Source organism: Alexandromys fortis, unplaced genomic scaffold (assembly GCF_014885135.2).
Source record: "Alexandromys fortis isolate MF-2015 unplaced genomic scaffold, M_Fortis_MF-2015_v1.1 scaffold_3, whole genome shotgun sequence".
Classification (NCBI taxonomy): domain Eukaryota; kingdom Metazoa; phylum Chordata; class Mammalia; order Rodentia; family Cricetidae; genus Alexandromys; species Alexandromys fortis.
Genome location: NW_026067909.1, coordinates 30421597 through 30435853, shown reverse-complemented (window position 1 = coordinate 30435853; position 14257 = coordinate 30421597). Strand labels below are relative to the sequence as shown.

Below are 14257 nucleotides of genomic sequence, written 5' to 3'. Positions count from 1 at the left end.
GGATGTTTTCCCTAGAGGCCGCAGAGATTTTAGAATCCAACCTCAGAGATAGATAGTGTGTCATCAGTAGTTGAAAGATACATGGGACACAGGATGCTCCTGGGGCCTTCCTCAGGACCATGTGGATGGAACTGAAAAATGCAATGGAAACTTCAGCTTCAGCTCAGCTGCTTGCTGGGATGGGAAACCAGCGTGCGTGTGCATGTCTGTGTGTGTGTGTGTGTGTGTGTGTGTGTGTGTGTTTGTGTGTGAAAAGAAGGGAGAGACAAAGACTGCGAGACTCAGAAAAACAATAAAATGTATTCACAGAAACCAAATCCTTAAATCATTCTTTAACTTTTAATATAGCATTAATATTTTAAGGATTTTCATACATGTATATAATGTATTTGATCAAATTCCCCCAGCTCCTCCCCTAAGTCCTCCTAGATGCCCCCAAACCCCCAGGCCTCACCCCATCCAAACTTCATGCCCTCTTTTTTTCTTTTTTCTTTTTAGCGCCCACTGACTCCAGTTTGTTCTGACCTTAAAGGAAACAGCCCCACCCCTAGGAGCCCTCTCCTGTCAGTAGCTTCCACCTGGGGGTGGCTTCTTGTGCTGTGATTGGCTGATCTTCTGCAGGTCTGGCAAGCACAGCTGGTGTCAGTTTGGGAGGGCCGTGGTCCTGTCATGATCCAGTTTTCCTGATGTCTGACTCCCTCAAAAAATAATCCCTTTCTTCTTTCATGATGGTCCGAAGGCCTTGGGGAAGGGAGTAATGGAGATGCCCGGTTTGTGGCCGAGCACTCCACGGTCACGTATTCTCTGCGCTGTGACCAGCTGAGAGTTTCCATCTAACCGCCACCTCCTACACAAAGAAGAGTCTCTGGTGAGGATTGAGAGCTGTGCTAATCTACACAAACCCTAAATCCCAATGAAATACACTCGCCCATTTGTGTTTCTTCACCAACCGCAACAAAAAGCTCCCAGGGTCATCTCTGCCACTGCCTTCCTCATGTGACTCCTGCAGAATGGCCCACGTTTCATCCTGTGACTGAAATGCGTGATTTTCCAGGAGTCACCTGTGCCGTGCTGAGACCAGCAAGACAAGCATTTACCATAACATTAATTAAAATCATCCGGATGAAGGATTTATTATTTCATTAATCTAAAATAGTACATTAGGGAGAAGATAATGAAAGGAGGAGCAGAGATGCCGTTAGAGTCTCAACCGCCCTGCTTTTTTCTAGCATGTTTTAAAGTGAGGTGGTGGTGCTAGGACACTCAGCTCTTATTAGCACAATAAATTAATGCTTTATAACCCTATTTTATCACTCCATGGGTACTTCATGAATCACCTGTAACTGCGAGCCAGAAAGTAGCCCACAAAGTGACTTTTTCTATTACTTCTTTTTCTCTGAAATTAACAGTGTTGAAAAAAAAAATCAGCATCAAAGACTTAAGTGAATCTCAGAAAATAGTGTTCCAACTGGAATCACTGTGTGTTCACATCTCATTCCTTCCTTTCTGGTGTGTCGCACACTTACACATACACACCTGCGCACATGGCACAGGTAGAAATCATCACCATGTTTTATAATATTTGTTATAAAAAACAATATGTGTTCTCGATCCCTGAAAAGGAAGTCCAGGTAGGAGCCACAGCAGGAGAGAGGCAAGAACACTGCATGGATGGATCAGAGCGACTTGGTGCAGCCGCGGCAGTGGCAGTCAGGAGAGAGTTTCTGTGCAGTTCCCGGACCACTGGGTTCTTAGGGGTGACAAGGAGCCAGCAGTGAGATGGGGCAGGGCAGGAGGGCCCAGGGGAGGAAGTGAGCTGACTCTGTAGAGTGAAGGAGACCACGCAGGACTGGCAGTGGTGTTTGGCAGATGAAGCCCCGACAGTCATCTGAGCGAGCAGGTGCTGGTGCGGGGATTCTCAGTCTTTACCTTAGCATGAATCACCCTGAGTTGTTTTTCTACAAGTTTTTCAGAGTACTTGCTATACGCCATGAACTACATGAAAGAAACCTTGGGACTTTCCCATGAGAAGCTGTAAAGGAGCTAGGTGATGTGGTCTGCCTTGGGGCTGTTTGTACACTTTTGTGGGAACAAGGACAGGACGGAGAAGCCAGTCCTGAGCTAACTAATGCTGTCTGCCCTGGGCCAGCAGAGGTGGTGGCTGGAAAGAGATGTCGGCTGAGGCGGTACAGGGCCGAAAGGTTGCGTCCTTCAGCCTGCAGTATGCTCACTGCTGCAGCTACAGACATAAGAGGAGAGTCTTTAATGTCAGAATATCCCTGTAGATATAGAATGCATTTGGCCCTTAACAAGCGTAAGGCTAAACAAAAGGTTGGTTAAGCATGAATTATGAGTGGCACCCCAAGAGATGGCAGAGAGTGTGAATAGAAGATAATTCAAAAAAGTCAGCAAGAACATGCCACCTGGCGAGTTTGGGGGGAGGGATCAGAAACCAATATAAGTAGTTTTGAATTTCTGAAACTGTGGTGAACAATATCAGATGAGATGCCAGGAAGAAGTGCCAAGGACATTCGTATTTTTAGGAGTGAGGCAAGCATCAAAGCACAGCGTGGCAGAGCGATGGCAGGCTCTGAGAACAGGCTCGCACTCACGTGGGCGCACACACCACCCAGCGGCCCCAGTGGCTGCGGTGGTGTCCCACTGCGGGGCCATCATGGCTGCTTTCACCATGACTCACACCTTCCTCAGGGGAGGTAGCCATTATCCATGTCATCTAGGCCTTTGTTTGAAAGGCTAAATGTGCTCCCTACATGAACCCTGGATGCGGTAGCCTATCCTCTACCATTCTGGGGGCATCTTGTCTGGCTCTTGATATGCCTTGTGTGTCTCTGGGAATGGGCTATCTTTATGAGCACTCTTGGCCATGTTGGTGTTATTTCTATAGTGAAATAATACATAGGCTTACACCGTGATATATAATATAGTGGATATATAATCTGCTAGTGGGTTCAAAGTAGTAGTTCAGTTCATCACTGCCTGCTCTGCAGACCTTTTCTATGGCAGGTGAGAGTGATTAATTTTTCTAACATGCAGTTACACGAAATGCAAGTCAAACTCCATCCTTCACTTACAGCACTATCCGCTACTCCATCCGATGTGTGTAGTTGTGATTCTCTTTTCTGTATCGGAGTGAAACTTCAAGAGCAGTCTATTTATAACACAGAGAACTTGCATTTTGTATAAATTTACCCTTGAGCATGCTTAAAAGTACATTCAGAACCAGACTGTACATAAAAACATTTCTGTTTAGGAGATTTTCCCAGTGACCATGAAGATAAAACATATTGAGCTTTTCAGAGTGTAATTTGTTAATATATATTTGTTTATATGAATTGTAAAAAGAATGGCTGTCCTTCAAGGAAGCCAAGCAAAGTATCAGAAAAGAAAAATTTGCAAATTCACCCCAGAGAGAAGGGGTTGAGAATGGTTGTCACTTATCCAAGCATGTGGAAATTATGGACCACATTCTACTTGCTGAGTGGTCCCAGAACCGATCACGAGAGGTGCATGCATGCCTGTGTGCGTGTAGGGTGTGCAGGTGGAGAATGGTGGAAGGCTCTGTGTAGGACAACTGGGGAAAATGTACAAGCAAAATACCTTTGTGCTAGGAGGAAGCAAGAGCCAGAAAGGCTGCCATGGGGGCAGAGAACTGTTCAGGGTACCAGGAAGTTGTAGGGTTTGGAGAGCGCCAGGAGGGTTGGCAACACAGTGATGGACTCTGGCTTTGGAGGGTTCTCCTGGTGGAGGAGCTGACCTGGTAGGCACAGAAGCTGCTTTGCATAGTAAAAATAGAGCAGCATTTTATAGGAGCACGATGACATTCTCAGATCCACAGGGAGAAAAACACGCTCAGGTGGGGGCCTCCGCAGACGTCGGAAGATTGGGAAGAGAGACCAGATTGTTTGTACCAGCACAGAGGTGCAATATGGTTAATCCAGGAGCAAATTGGTATTACTAGGGGAATTCATAAGCTACCAGGACACTTTCTGGAATCTTATCGTAGTGAGAGAAGGTAATTATTTTTAAGGCAACTGTATTTTTATAGTGTCATGTAGTTACCAAAATAACATGTGGCTTTAGATCAAGGAAAATTAGAAACCTTAAAGGTGGATTCTCATCTGTCACAATGAAAATCAAGTGTTTTGTTTGAAGCAAAGAAAGAAACTCATCTCCAGTAAAGTATTTCTCATTAAAAGATAATCTATACCAATAGCACAGTCCAGTAATTACAGATAGGGGGAAAGCGGCATTACTGAACACAGCGCTAATGCGAGTGGATCGTTCAGTAAGGGTTGTGTGTCCAAGAATCTGCCCCTGCAGTGTGTAAGGATTCCTCGTATCAGTTTTCCACTTCAGAAGAGTGTGTGGGAGGCTGCCATGACAGTATATAGCCTTCCTTCATGGGAGGAGAAAGGGGCTCACTCTCAGAGATCACTAGTCACGCTACAGAGCGCTCCGAAGGAAGAATCCAAGAGTTTGCATGCTGGCTCGCACCTACAGGGAACAACCCAAGTTTCTGCAAGATAAGTATGGCTAAGGTGGTATTCAAGATGACTCCAAGGGCAGGCAGGGAATAGAGACGGAATCAGGGGGAGGACTGGGCTCAATCATCTCATTCTAGAAAGAGGAGCCCTGGGAGTGGGAGGCTTCTAGTCTGTTTGTGAACCATGTTATACACATTTTATAACATACATTGTTTAAACATATTTTAAGTAGTTAGGGTTTATTTTAGATGAATTACCTCTCTTAAGTAATTGAGCTTTTTTGACTATTATCCATTAGATGGGACCTAAAGGAAAGCTGTAGACAAGCTTGGATACACCTTGTACTTCTGTCTTCAGAGATACATTGTTGACAATGCATGTCTGCTATCCCAGAAAAGAAACAGTGTGTGTGGATGGGTGGAAACTGTGTGGGAGGAACTGATGTTTCTACAGATCTTGGGATTGAGGTACTTCAGGACATCCTGTAACAAGGCCCTTGCTCTCACTAAGGTGCCAACACAGGCAAGGAGCTCATGGGTAGAACAGCAAAGTGTAAAGAGAGTCCTGTCTAGAAACATGGAATTCAGCGTGCAGGTGCAATTGGGCAACAGGACCCCTAGGCTGGGAGTCAGTCTCTGCAACAGCCTGCGGATGTGTGTGTCAGCTGTGGTGGATGCTTTGGGATAATGAACGTATCGAGGAATGTAGACACGTGAGGACCAGTCTGGAGAACTCTGGGGTGCAGGATGTCAGGGGGAGCCTGTGGTCACCACCAAAATGGAGGTGGCTGACAGAAGGTGGAGCCGCAGAGCCAGTGGCAGAAGGGAAGCTTCCGGAGAGACAGGCATCTGAGAACATAGCATGTAGCCTTCAGTCGACAGACTCATATCATGGCAGCCTCCCGCTGACAGAGACATGAAATCACAGGCCCTGCCCCACCCTGTGGAACTAGGACCTGCATTTCAAGAAGCTCAAGGGATGCATAAGCGCACTACCACTTCAGACAGTCGTGTGGTATAAAGAGGATCTGGAGGCTTTACTCTGGAGCCCAGAGCAACCTCCTCTGCCTGTCATCCATTTCTTCTTCTCCATGGAAAGCAGAGGTTCGGCTAGGCAAAATCTACAGACTGAACCCGCATGGTTAACTGCAGCCCCTCTTTTGCTGTGTGGGCGGTGGCTCAGTTAATCCCCTCTGGAAGCACATTTCCTTCATAGTGTCATTTCCAAACAATTTTTCCACATCTCCTCTGTGTAACCAGACTCTTCATGTGTCCTTTAGTTGACACAATGCCTTTTCTTGCTCAAGCAGAGACATGGGATCCTAGCACTTTTCTTTAGCTTACCCAAAGGGGAGGCAGTTACTCTCTGTATTATTGGGCGCAGGACGTAAGTGGATTAAATTAGCCCGCACTTAGGATTCAGACAATGGGTTTGTCTTATTCAGGTTTATGGGGATTTGTGGATATACAGGGGTGCTATGGCATTCTCTACTTAAGACTAGCCCATGTGTGTTTTCTTTCATTTCACTGTGGCAGAGAAACATGTGAGTCATATGAATTAGCCAAGGAAAATAGTTACGTATTTTTCCTTCATAAGATCTGTTTCAAAGGTACTGCCAGAAGCACACAGTGCTCCTAAAATTGCCCTCAAGGAACAAGGAGCAAGTCACAGGATTCCTTGTTACCTCCGTATTAATCCAGCTCCCATGCCACCTACACCCTACCAGCTGCTGTTCCTGCGTGTGTCTGCCTCCACAGCCCACACTTCTGAAAGAGTCCGCAAGAACTGGAACAATAATCGGAGCTGTGGAAGTCATCAATGGCAATCTCTCTCAAGTCTGTAAAATCTGTCACTTCAAAGCAAAATTATCCTAATGTTTTCTGGAGGAGCATCCTGATGGTGTGATCCGCAGATGGCTCGCTCTTACAGGGTCAGAGTGACATGAGTATTTCAGTCCCGGATTAGCACTATGCCTCTAGGAGTGCACAAAAGGACCCCGAGCTTTCCTTGTGTCTACTTAGCCTTGCAGAGGAGAATGGGACCAGACCTCCCACAGCAGTGAGCTGGGTCCTTGGACTGAAACCTGTTGACTTGGAATTCAGTACCGCATGCTGGCACACCTCTACAGTCATTTGCTAGGCCGGCAATGGCAGTCTGGGCCAGAAGTGTTCCCTAGTCAGTGGTGTTAACTGGTACTGGCCATGGACATACCTGGCTTTCCAGACTCAAGGTACCTCATCTAAGTTTCCCTGATGGTTTCTGTCCTTGTTAATCCCTGAGACAAAATTCTCAACAGTGTCTCAGGAAGAACTCTAAAATGCCAACAACCTGCTAATTCCATTTGTTTGCTAGAGTCTTTAGAAGACAGAGTAAATGAATAGGAGAATGGAGAGCTGGTTCTCTGTCTCACGGCAGAGTGACTCACAAGTGATTTTGTTAGCTCAGAAGAAAGGATTTGAAAATGCTCACAACAAAGAACTGATAAACATTTGGGAAAATAAGAATGTTTGCCCTGTTTAAAATATTACACTGTGTGTTTGCATACCATAACACCCTGTGGCGTACCCAGAGTGTTGTATGGTATCCTTTGGGGATGGACGATTTTATACATTGATTGTTTTTTAAATGAAAACTCAAAGAGGTCATCAAAATCATGCAAATACTAAAACTTTCAAAGAACATCTCCCAATAATAGTTCTAATTCACAAATGAATTATATAGCACAAGACGTCGGGTCCATTATCTTGTAGTTGTAGACTATGCCCTGTGGTTAGCAGGGTATTGCAAAGTCCTCTGTCTGCTGGAAATCCATAGGCCATGTCCCAGTATTTGACTGAGGAACTTTTCAAAGCTGTCTGAAAGAAAGAACTCGGTTATTCCCCAAATATCTGATCTTCATCTTGGGCTCTTCATGTGTGAGGAGTTTCCATGGCCATCCTCTGTATGTGAGTTCATGCTTCTACCCTCTTCCCAGTGGCTCAGAACTCTGGGAGCCCTTTCACATTCAGAGGTCACAGTTGCTCCCACCCACTCACAGAGGTTCATAGAAGCACAAACGCTACCAAATACTGACCAGGAACTCTGGAGGCAGGGCGACATTTCTAGCCCCATCGCTGCAAATGTCTACCATCGCTGCCTACCCAGCCTTCTTCCTTCCCTCCTCACAGCCTAGCATCAGAGTCCCTGCTGGTCTGTCCCTCCTTGTCAGCAGCCCTGGCCCTGGCAAGAACGCTGTTTTCCCACATCCAGCCTCCCTTGCACGCAGATCATCCCTGGGACATTACAGTCCTCATCTCCACTCTACCCATCTCAGTATCACTGAGGCTCCGGAGTTAGTGTGAGGACAACCACTTCTGTACTATATTCTTATGGGGGCAATTACATTCCCTAAATGCTTCCTGTATAGTAATCCACGGTGCTGTGGGGGGCAGGGCTGAGGCGAAACAACAGGGACACGATGTTTCTTTGGTCTTGGCCTCTTAGAGGGACTGGGTTCTTGTGTGCTGCCTCAGGTTCTTCTCCCCAGCTGTGGGTAGGAAGACTTTGAGATGAAAGCCACCTCTGAGAGATGAGAAACCCTGGCATGGGTGGACACCCCAGGGGCCACGCTGTCTTTACACAGAGTCAAGACCAACTCCATCATGAGGCCTCCAGGTCAGCGGTCTAGAGGTGTTTCCATGCACCAACTGTTGATACACACACAGCCAAAGTATGTTCTAGCACAGGTTGCTTTAAATTTTTATGAAATAAAATAAGAAACAAATACTTTGGTTAATTTTGTTATTTGTAGTTTCCAGCTTTCAGCCCTAAAATATTCTCCCGTCTGGCCATTTTCCTACCGTCTCTCTGATGCCTTCTTGCTTTGAACCGTGACCTGCTGTTCTTGTTGTAGATGGGAGTCCACAAAGTATTCCTGAAGTACTGGCATGTGGACCAGCTCAGCGAGCTGTGGCTCCAGGTGCAGAGGAAGATCGTAACTTGTCAGAAAGGTAAGCGGACACAGGCACTCACATCTTTAAGTGCACCTCTGAGATTCAATGTCACAGGGTCAGCATCACAGTGGGCCTCCCAGTCCACCTGATGAAGTTCAATCCAGACAACTGATTCCTGTCGTGCTGGAGACACTTTGCCTCTTAGCTTGGTCTGTGCCAGTGCCTGCAACCGTGTTTACAGACCTTGAATGGTTGATCGGTTATTTTTATGTTTATATAGGTAACTGTGTAAGTAAGTTCTCAATTCAGTCACAATTTGGGATGGGGGGGATACACATAGCTTACCATTTCTGCATCCTACACCTTGCACGTTGCCAGCTATATTGGTCTCTTTAGGAAGCACAGGACACTGAGATTGTGTCTGGAAATACGCAGTGGGAAAAGCCCACCTGGCCCCTCTCTCTATGGCCCCCAGTGGGGGTCTCGGCCGTGCTGGGTCTCAAGAACTGGAACCAGTTAATTGCCCAAACAGTATTGTTTGTAACTCTCCTGAGGACTTGGAAAACTCTTGACTCTATTTTCCTCCAGGGAGTGGTGATAATATTTGGTGTGGTTTCTTTTATGGCTGTTGGCATCCATTTCATTATAATTCTGAGAGAGATTTCACTTTGAATTTGTTTTCTATCCAAATCTAAATGACTACTAAAAATGTTTATTCTTACAAAACAGCCGTTCCTCACATGAAATGGATATAATCGGTACCTTAAAAAAATGGGGGCTGGAGTGCACATGGGTGTGCCTGTGTGTGTGCATGTGCTGTGTGTGAGTATGAGTGTGAGTGAAGTGTGTGTGAGAGATGTGTGTGTGAGGTGTGAGTGAGGTATGTGTGTGGTATGTGTGTAAGTGCATGGAGTGGAGTGTTGTATGTGTGTGTGCATGTGTGTGTGTTGTGTCTCTCTTGTGCAGGCATGGAGGTCAGAAGTCAATGTTGGGTAGCTTCTGCTATTGCTTTCCACCTTGGTTTTTGAGGCATGCTCTTTCATTGCACTGGGAACTCATCCAATTAGTTAAGACAGCTGAGCAGGATCCCACAGGATCCACCCATCTACTCTTCCGGCCCCAGCCCTCTGACCTCCAGTGCTGGGTCATAGATGTGTGCTCCTGAAGCCTGCTTGTCCACACAAAGTTTGCTGTTTGAGCTTAGGTCTGCATGCTTTGCTGTTGACCACTTTACCCACTAAGCTGCCATTTCAGGCCCTCTAAACAATGTCTTACAAGTTGTTTAATTGTGGAAAAGTACAAGAAGGAACTTAATCCATATGCCAAATTTCAGATAGCATGAGCACAGGTCTGCTATGTTTTTCCATGAGCACAGGTTTGGTGTGTTTCCATGAGCACAGGTCTGGTGTGTGTTTCCATGAGCACAGGTCTGGTGTGTTTCCATGAGCACAGGTCTGGTGTGTTTCCATGAGCACAGGTCTGGTGTGTTTCCATGAGCATAGGTCTGGTGTGTTTCCATGAGCATAGGTCTGGTATGTATTTCCAGGAGCATGGGTCTGGTATGTGTTTCCATAAGCATGGGTCTGGTATGTATTTCCCAGTTTTTCCAATGAGAAACGTGCTATAAAATGACATGAGGTCCCAACCCCCGATTTTGTTGTCTTTTTTCCTGTGTGGGTCTTCTTTGGCTGTGGCCTTGTGAGACGTCACCAGTGGGTCCCCTCAGTCTCTGATGCTAAAAAGCCCTACTATATGAAGAATTTAACACATCCGGTTTAGATCTTGGCCAGAGTTCAGAACCTTGTTCCACACCAGAGCATCAAGTCAAACATCTGTATTGGCCACTTCAGGCCAACCCCTTACAGAAAAGCAGATGACAGAGAGACTATGGTCCTGGTCTTTGTATCTCAGGTACTTAAGTGCAATGTAGGGTCAAGGGGGGGAGGAAGGAAGAGGAAGGAGGAGGAAGGCATAGGGGAAGGGGCAGCCATGGCTGCAATGGCATATCGTGACCCTGTACTGGTCTCCCTTATTGATTCACAGGGCTCTTTACAAACCCACTAGCATCTCTGAGGTCCCCCACACTCACTGGCAACAGTTCCATGGTCAGTCCCTTGCCACTGACTCTCATACTTTGTCACCTTCTCTCAGCAGACATCTCTTCCTTAAACACTCCCCTGCCCCAGAGAAAGACTGGCAGACACCTCCATCGGTATGGCATGTCCCGTGGGTCACAGCTCTGGCTCCAGGGCCCTGCAGCCTGCTGCGTTGTTCATGCAATCCCAGCAGCCCTGTAGCAAGCTCTCAGGCTAGTCTCCTGATGCTACTTTTTCCAGCCTAGGGCAGTAATAGCCTTGGCTGAAGAGGCTGACCCTTCTCTCTGACCATGACAAATGGGCCCTTGTGACTCCATCCTGCATCCATGCACTGGAGACACTGGCTGTGGGTATTTGAAACCTCCGCCTGTCCCACTCCAGGTGACCCTTGCAGCCATGCCTCACCTGGAGGCTGGTTGGAAATGCTGCCTCAGCAACACCCCACATTGACTGGATCCAAACTTGGCTCCCAGCCGCAGCGGAATCTGGGTCAGGAAGAGCCCCATTTAACACAATGCTACGTGTGAACAGAGCAGGGCACCCGGGCACTCCTGGGAAATGTCCTTCAATATAATTCGAGAAGTTTGCGCCCCTCTTCCACATGACGTCCACTTGAAATTTCTCTCCTAGTTAACCTCACGGACTAAGTTGCTACCGTAACCATCCTAGGGCAGCGGGCTGGGCAAACTTTGCTGGCTCACTTTTCTGAAGATAACAACAGAGAGAAACCTTAAAAATACCATTGAGAGAAAAACCATGATTTCATTTTAAATAAGTAAAATAATGGACACACAAAAAAGCTTTAGAAACCATGGGCTTTTGGAAGTGAGCATTTGTTACTGATTTTTTTTTTCATCTCTTAGAATCGATATTCTCTCAAAACTTACGTAAGTTGGAGACATTTCCATTTTTATTTCATTTTTTTTTGTGATTGTTAGTAACTACTTGGAGAAAAGAAAATTTTTACATTTAAATTTGGAGGAAAGTAAAATCAAAAACGCAAACTAAATGTAGCAGCCAGTGATCCAGGGGCAGAGGCGGGCTTTGAAACCGTGGGCAAATAAATCTCATTGCCCATTTCCAAACAGGCTTGTTTGGTTGTGGTCCTTTGTCAAGAATGGTAGTTTTCTGCAACTGTGGACTCTGTGAAAGATTTCTAGAAGGTTGGCCGGTAGGAGAGAGAGGGCGAGTAGAGGAGAGCCACCTGCCCATGGGACAGCCGTAGCATCCTGGGAAGTCGGGCCCTTGCTCTCCGGGTTAGTCTGCTTCAGCCTCTGGACTGTGTTTCTACCTTTGCCTTCTGTTTCTGTCCAATGCAAGAACAAGCAGGTGGGCAGCCGGATAAGGTCTCCTGTGCCTGCCATTGCTTCTGTCTCTTATCCTGCATTTTATGTTCCTCAAAATCTGACATACCCCTTACTGTTAAAATGTTGTTGTTTGTAGATTAGTTCGGCATGGCCATCTTGCAGGGAACTTGAGGCGACTGTCTTCTAAAGTAGCTTTTCATTTAGTGTCATTGTCTGGATTTAAAGGGAGAAAATCTTGAGGGTGCTAGAGCTCTTTGCATTGGTTTTGTTATTTTGTTTGTTTTTGTTTTTTAAGCCTTAAGTGGAGAAAGCTGTGTCTAACTTTACAGCTTCTCTAAGACAGCCCACATGTGCGCTGCCTTCCAGGCACGGGGGAGTCTCACAGTGATTTCCCTCCGACACTGCCTGTCTTTTTAATCCACAGTTTACTCTAATCTGAGGCCTCTGAAGCCTGAAAGGATAGCATCTCAGAAGCTGGCAGGCTAACCTCAGCAGTCAGCAGTCCATGCTGGTCCCATGCGTCCACAGGGGCTGCCCTTGCACACATCAGGGATAAAGGCCAGTTCCCGTTCTCAGAAGGCAGCCTGCTCCATTTCCACCCCACGTTAATTGTTAGCAAGTTCTTCCATCAATTGATTGCAGTATCCTTCCATGTGACTTCCCCTATTGCTGATCTGCCCCCCCTGGAGGGCCACAAATCACAGCGAGAGGGCTGCAGGCTTGGGGGATGGAGCGCCTCCGAGCACAGAGGGATTTGAGCCTATGATCTGCAGCTCCTTGCTCGTGTTTACTGGAAATGAAAAGAATTCCATTATCATTGTGACCAGCCCACGGAGCTCCATGTGTTATATTGTTTCCGCACTAAATGGCATTAACCGTCTGAGATGTCCAAGTGTCTTTAGATCCTGTCCTCTGATTTTCTTCTCTTCAACAAAATCCAGGCTGATAAATTATTGGTTACACTAAATTTTAAGTTAACTATTCCCCAGATTTTATACATTTTCTAGACCTGCAACCCTGAGAAGTAGGAAGGGGATGTCTCCTATTGGTTCTGTAAAGTCTCTCTAGCTCTCCGGGCCTTTCAGTCTCTAGTAAGTTCAGGAATTACATCACAAGCCTAGGAGTAATATGAGCGAGTGTTTTAAAACCAACCCATGAAGGCCTGAGTTCCAAAACGCTTCAGGGGAAGCCTCATTTAGGTTTTTCTCATTGATTTGATCCAGGCCATCTATGTCAGCTTGTGTTTTTACAAAAAGAAAACAAAAGGGTAGAGGTTGCTCTTGTGAATTTTGCACCAAAAACCTCATTTAGGAAAAGGGATGCTCATCATGACGTTTTTAGTTAAGCCCTCTTTGCTGTTATAAAATACCCCAACAAAAGTAATTTAAGTGTTTATTTGGGCTCACAGTCTCACAAGGATACAATCTATCTTGGTAGGGAACCTTAGTGATAAAAAGGGAGGCTGGTTGGTCACATTGTATCCATTCCCAAGAGGCAGAGAGTGAACAGAAAGTGGAGCAGGGCTATCCAGTCTTCTGTCTGACTGCAATGATGCATTGGTTAGCCTCCTTAAGGTTCCTCACCACTCCCGACAGCACCACCAGCTAGGGACCAAGTATTCAAACATGTGAGACTATGGGGAGCATTTCACGTTAAAAAAAAAGGATGCTCCCCAATTTAAATTGGGGTGTTCTAGCAAATTCTTATTCTGGGTTGAATGTGTTAGTTTCTGGTTGCACTCTGTGTGTGTGTGTGTGTGTGTGTGTGTGTGTGTGTGTGTGTGTGTGAGAGAGAGAGAGAGAGAGAGAGAGAGAGAGAGAGAGAGAGAGAGATTGGGTTTCTCGCTTTAGATCTTCCCTCTGACCTAGAGTTGTGTTCATTTATGCAGTTATAAGAGGGTTTCTGGCACGCCAACACTTACTTCAGAGAATGAACATCAAGCAGCAAGAGGTCACATCCATCAAGAGCTTCTTACAGAGCACAGAGGACATGGCGCTGAAAACCTATGATGCCCTGGTCATTCAGAACGCTTCCGACATTGCCAGGGAACATGATAGGCTCCGGAAGGAGGTCCATGCTTCCTACCACAGGAGCAAGCAAGAAGAAGGAACAAAGAGGTAAGGCCTGTCTGTAATCTTAGTTACTCTGAGACAGTCCTGGGAGCCAGGGACTTCTGATGACCCTCAACACAAGACTCAATTAAACAGAGAAAAGTTGGGGGACAAGCCTGCATGCTGTGTTACTTGAGACGCCCCAGCAATCTCAGGGTTGATTTTCCTGAGTGGTTCCTCAGGAGCAACGATCTCCATGGGTAAGTTCAGTCAGAGAAAATAACACTGCTTCATTAGCCACGTTGGCGTTCCTTGAAGCCTCACTGTAAGCTCTGAGCCATCAAAATCAGCTAGCAAGAGTTTTGA

General features: G+C 46.3%; 1 protein-coding gene across 1 annotated transcript in view; it reads left to right on the top strand.

The window, feature by feature from the left end:
* Nucleotides 1-14257, top strand: part of Myo16 (myosin XVI) — a 297006-nt gene that overhangs the window by 208632 nt on the left and 74117 nt on the right. The window contains exons 28-29 of the mRNA XM_050136512.1: nt 8398-8494; nt 13729-13957. Of these exons, the coding sequence (XP_049992469.1) occupies nt 8398-8494; nt 13729-13957 (326 nt within the window). The remainder of the gene's footprint in view (nt 1-8397; nt 8495-13728; nt 13958-14257) is intronic.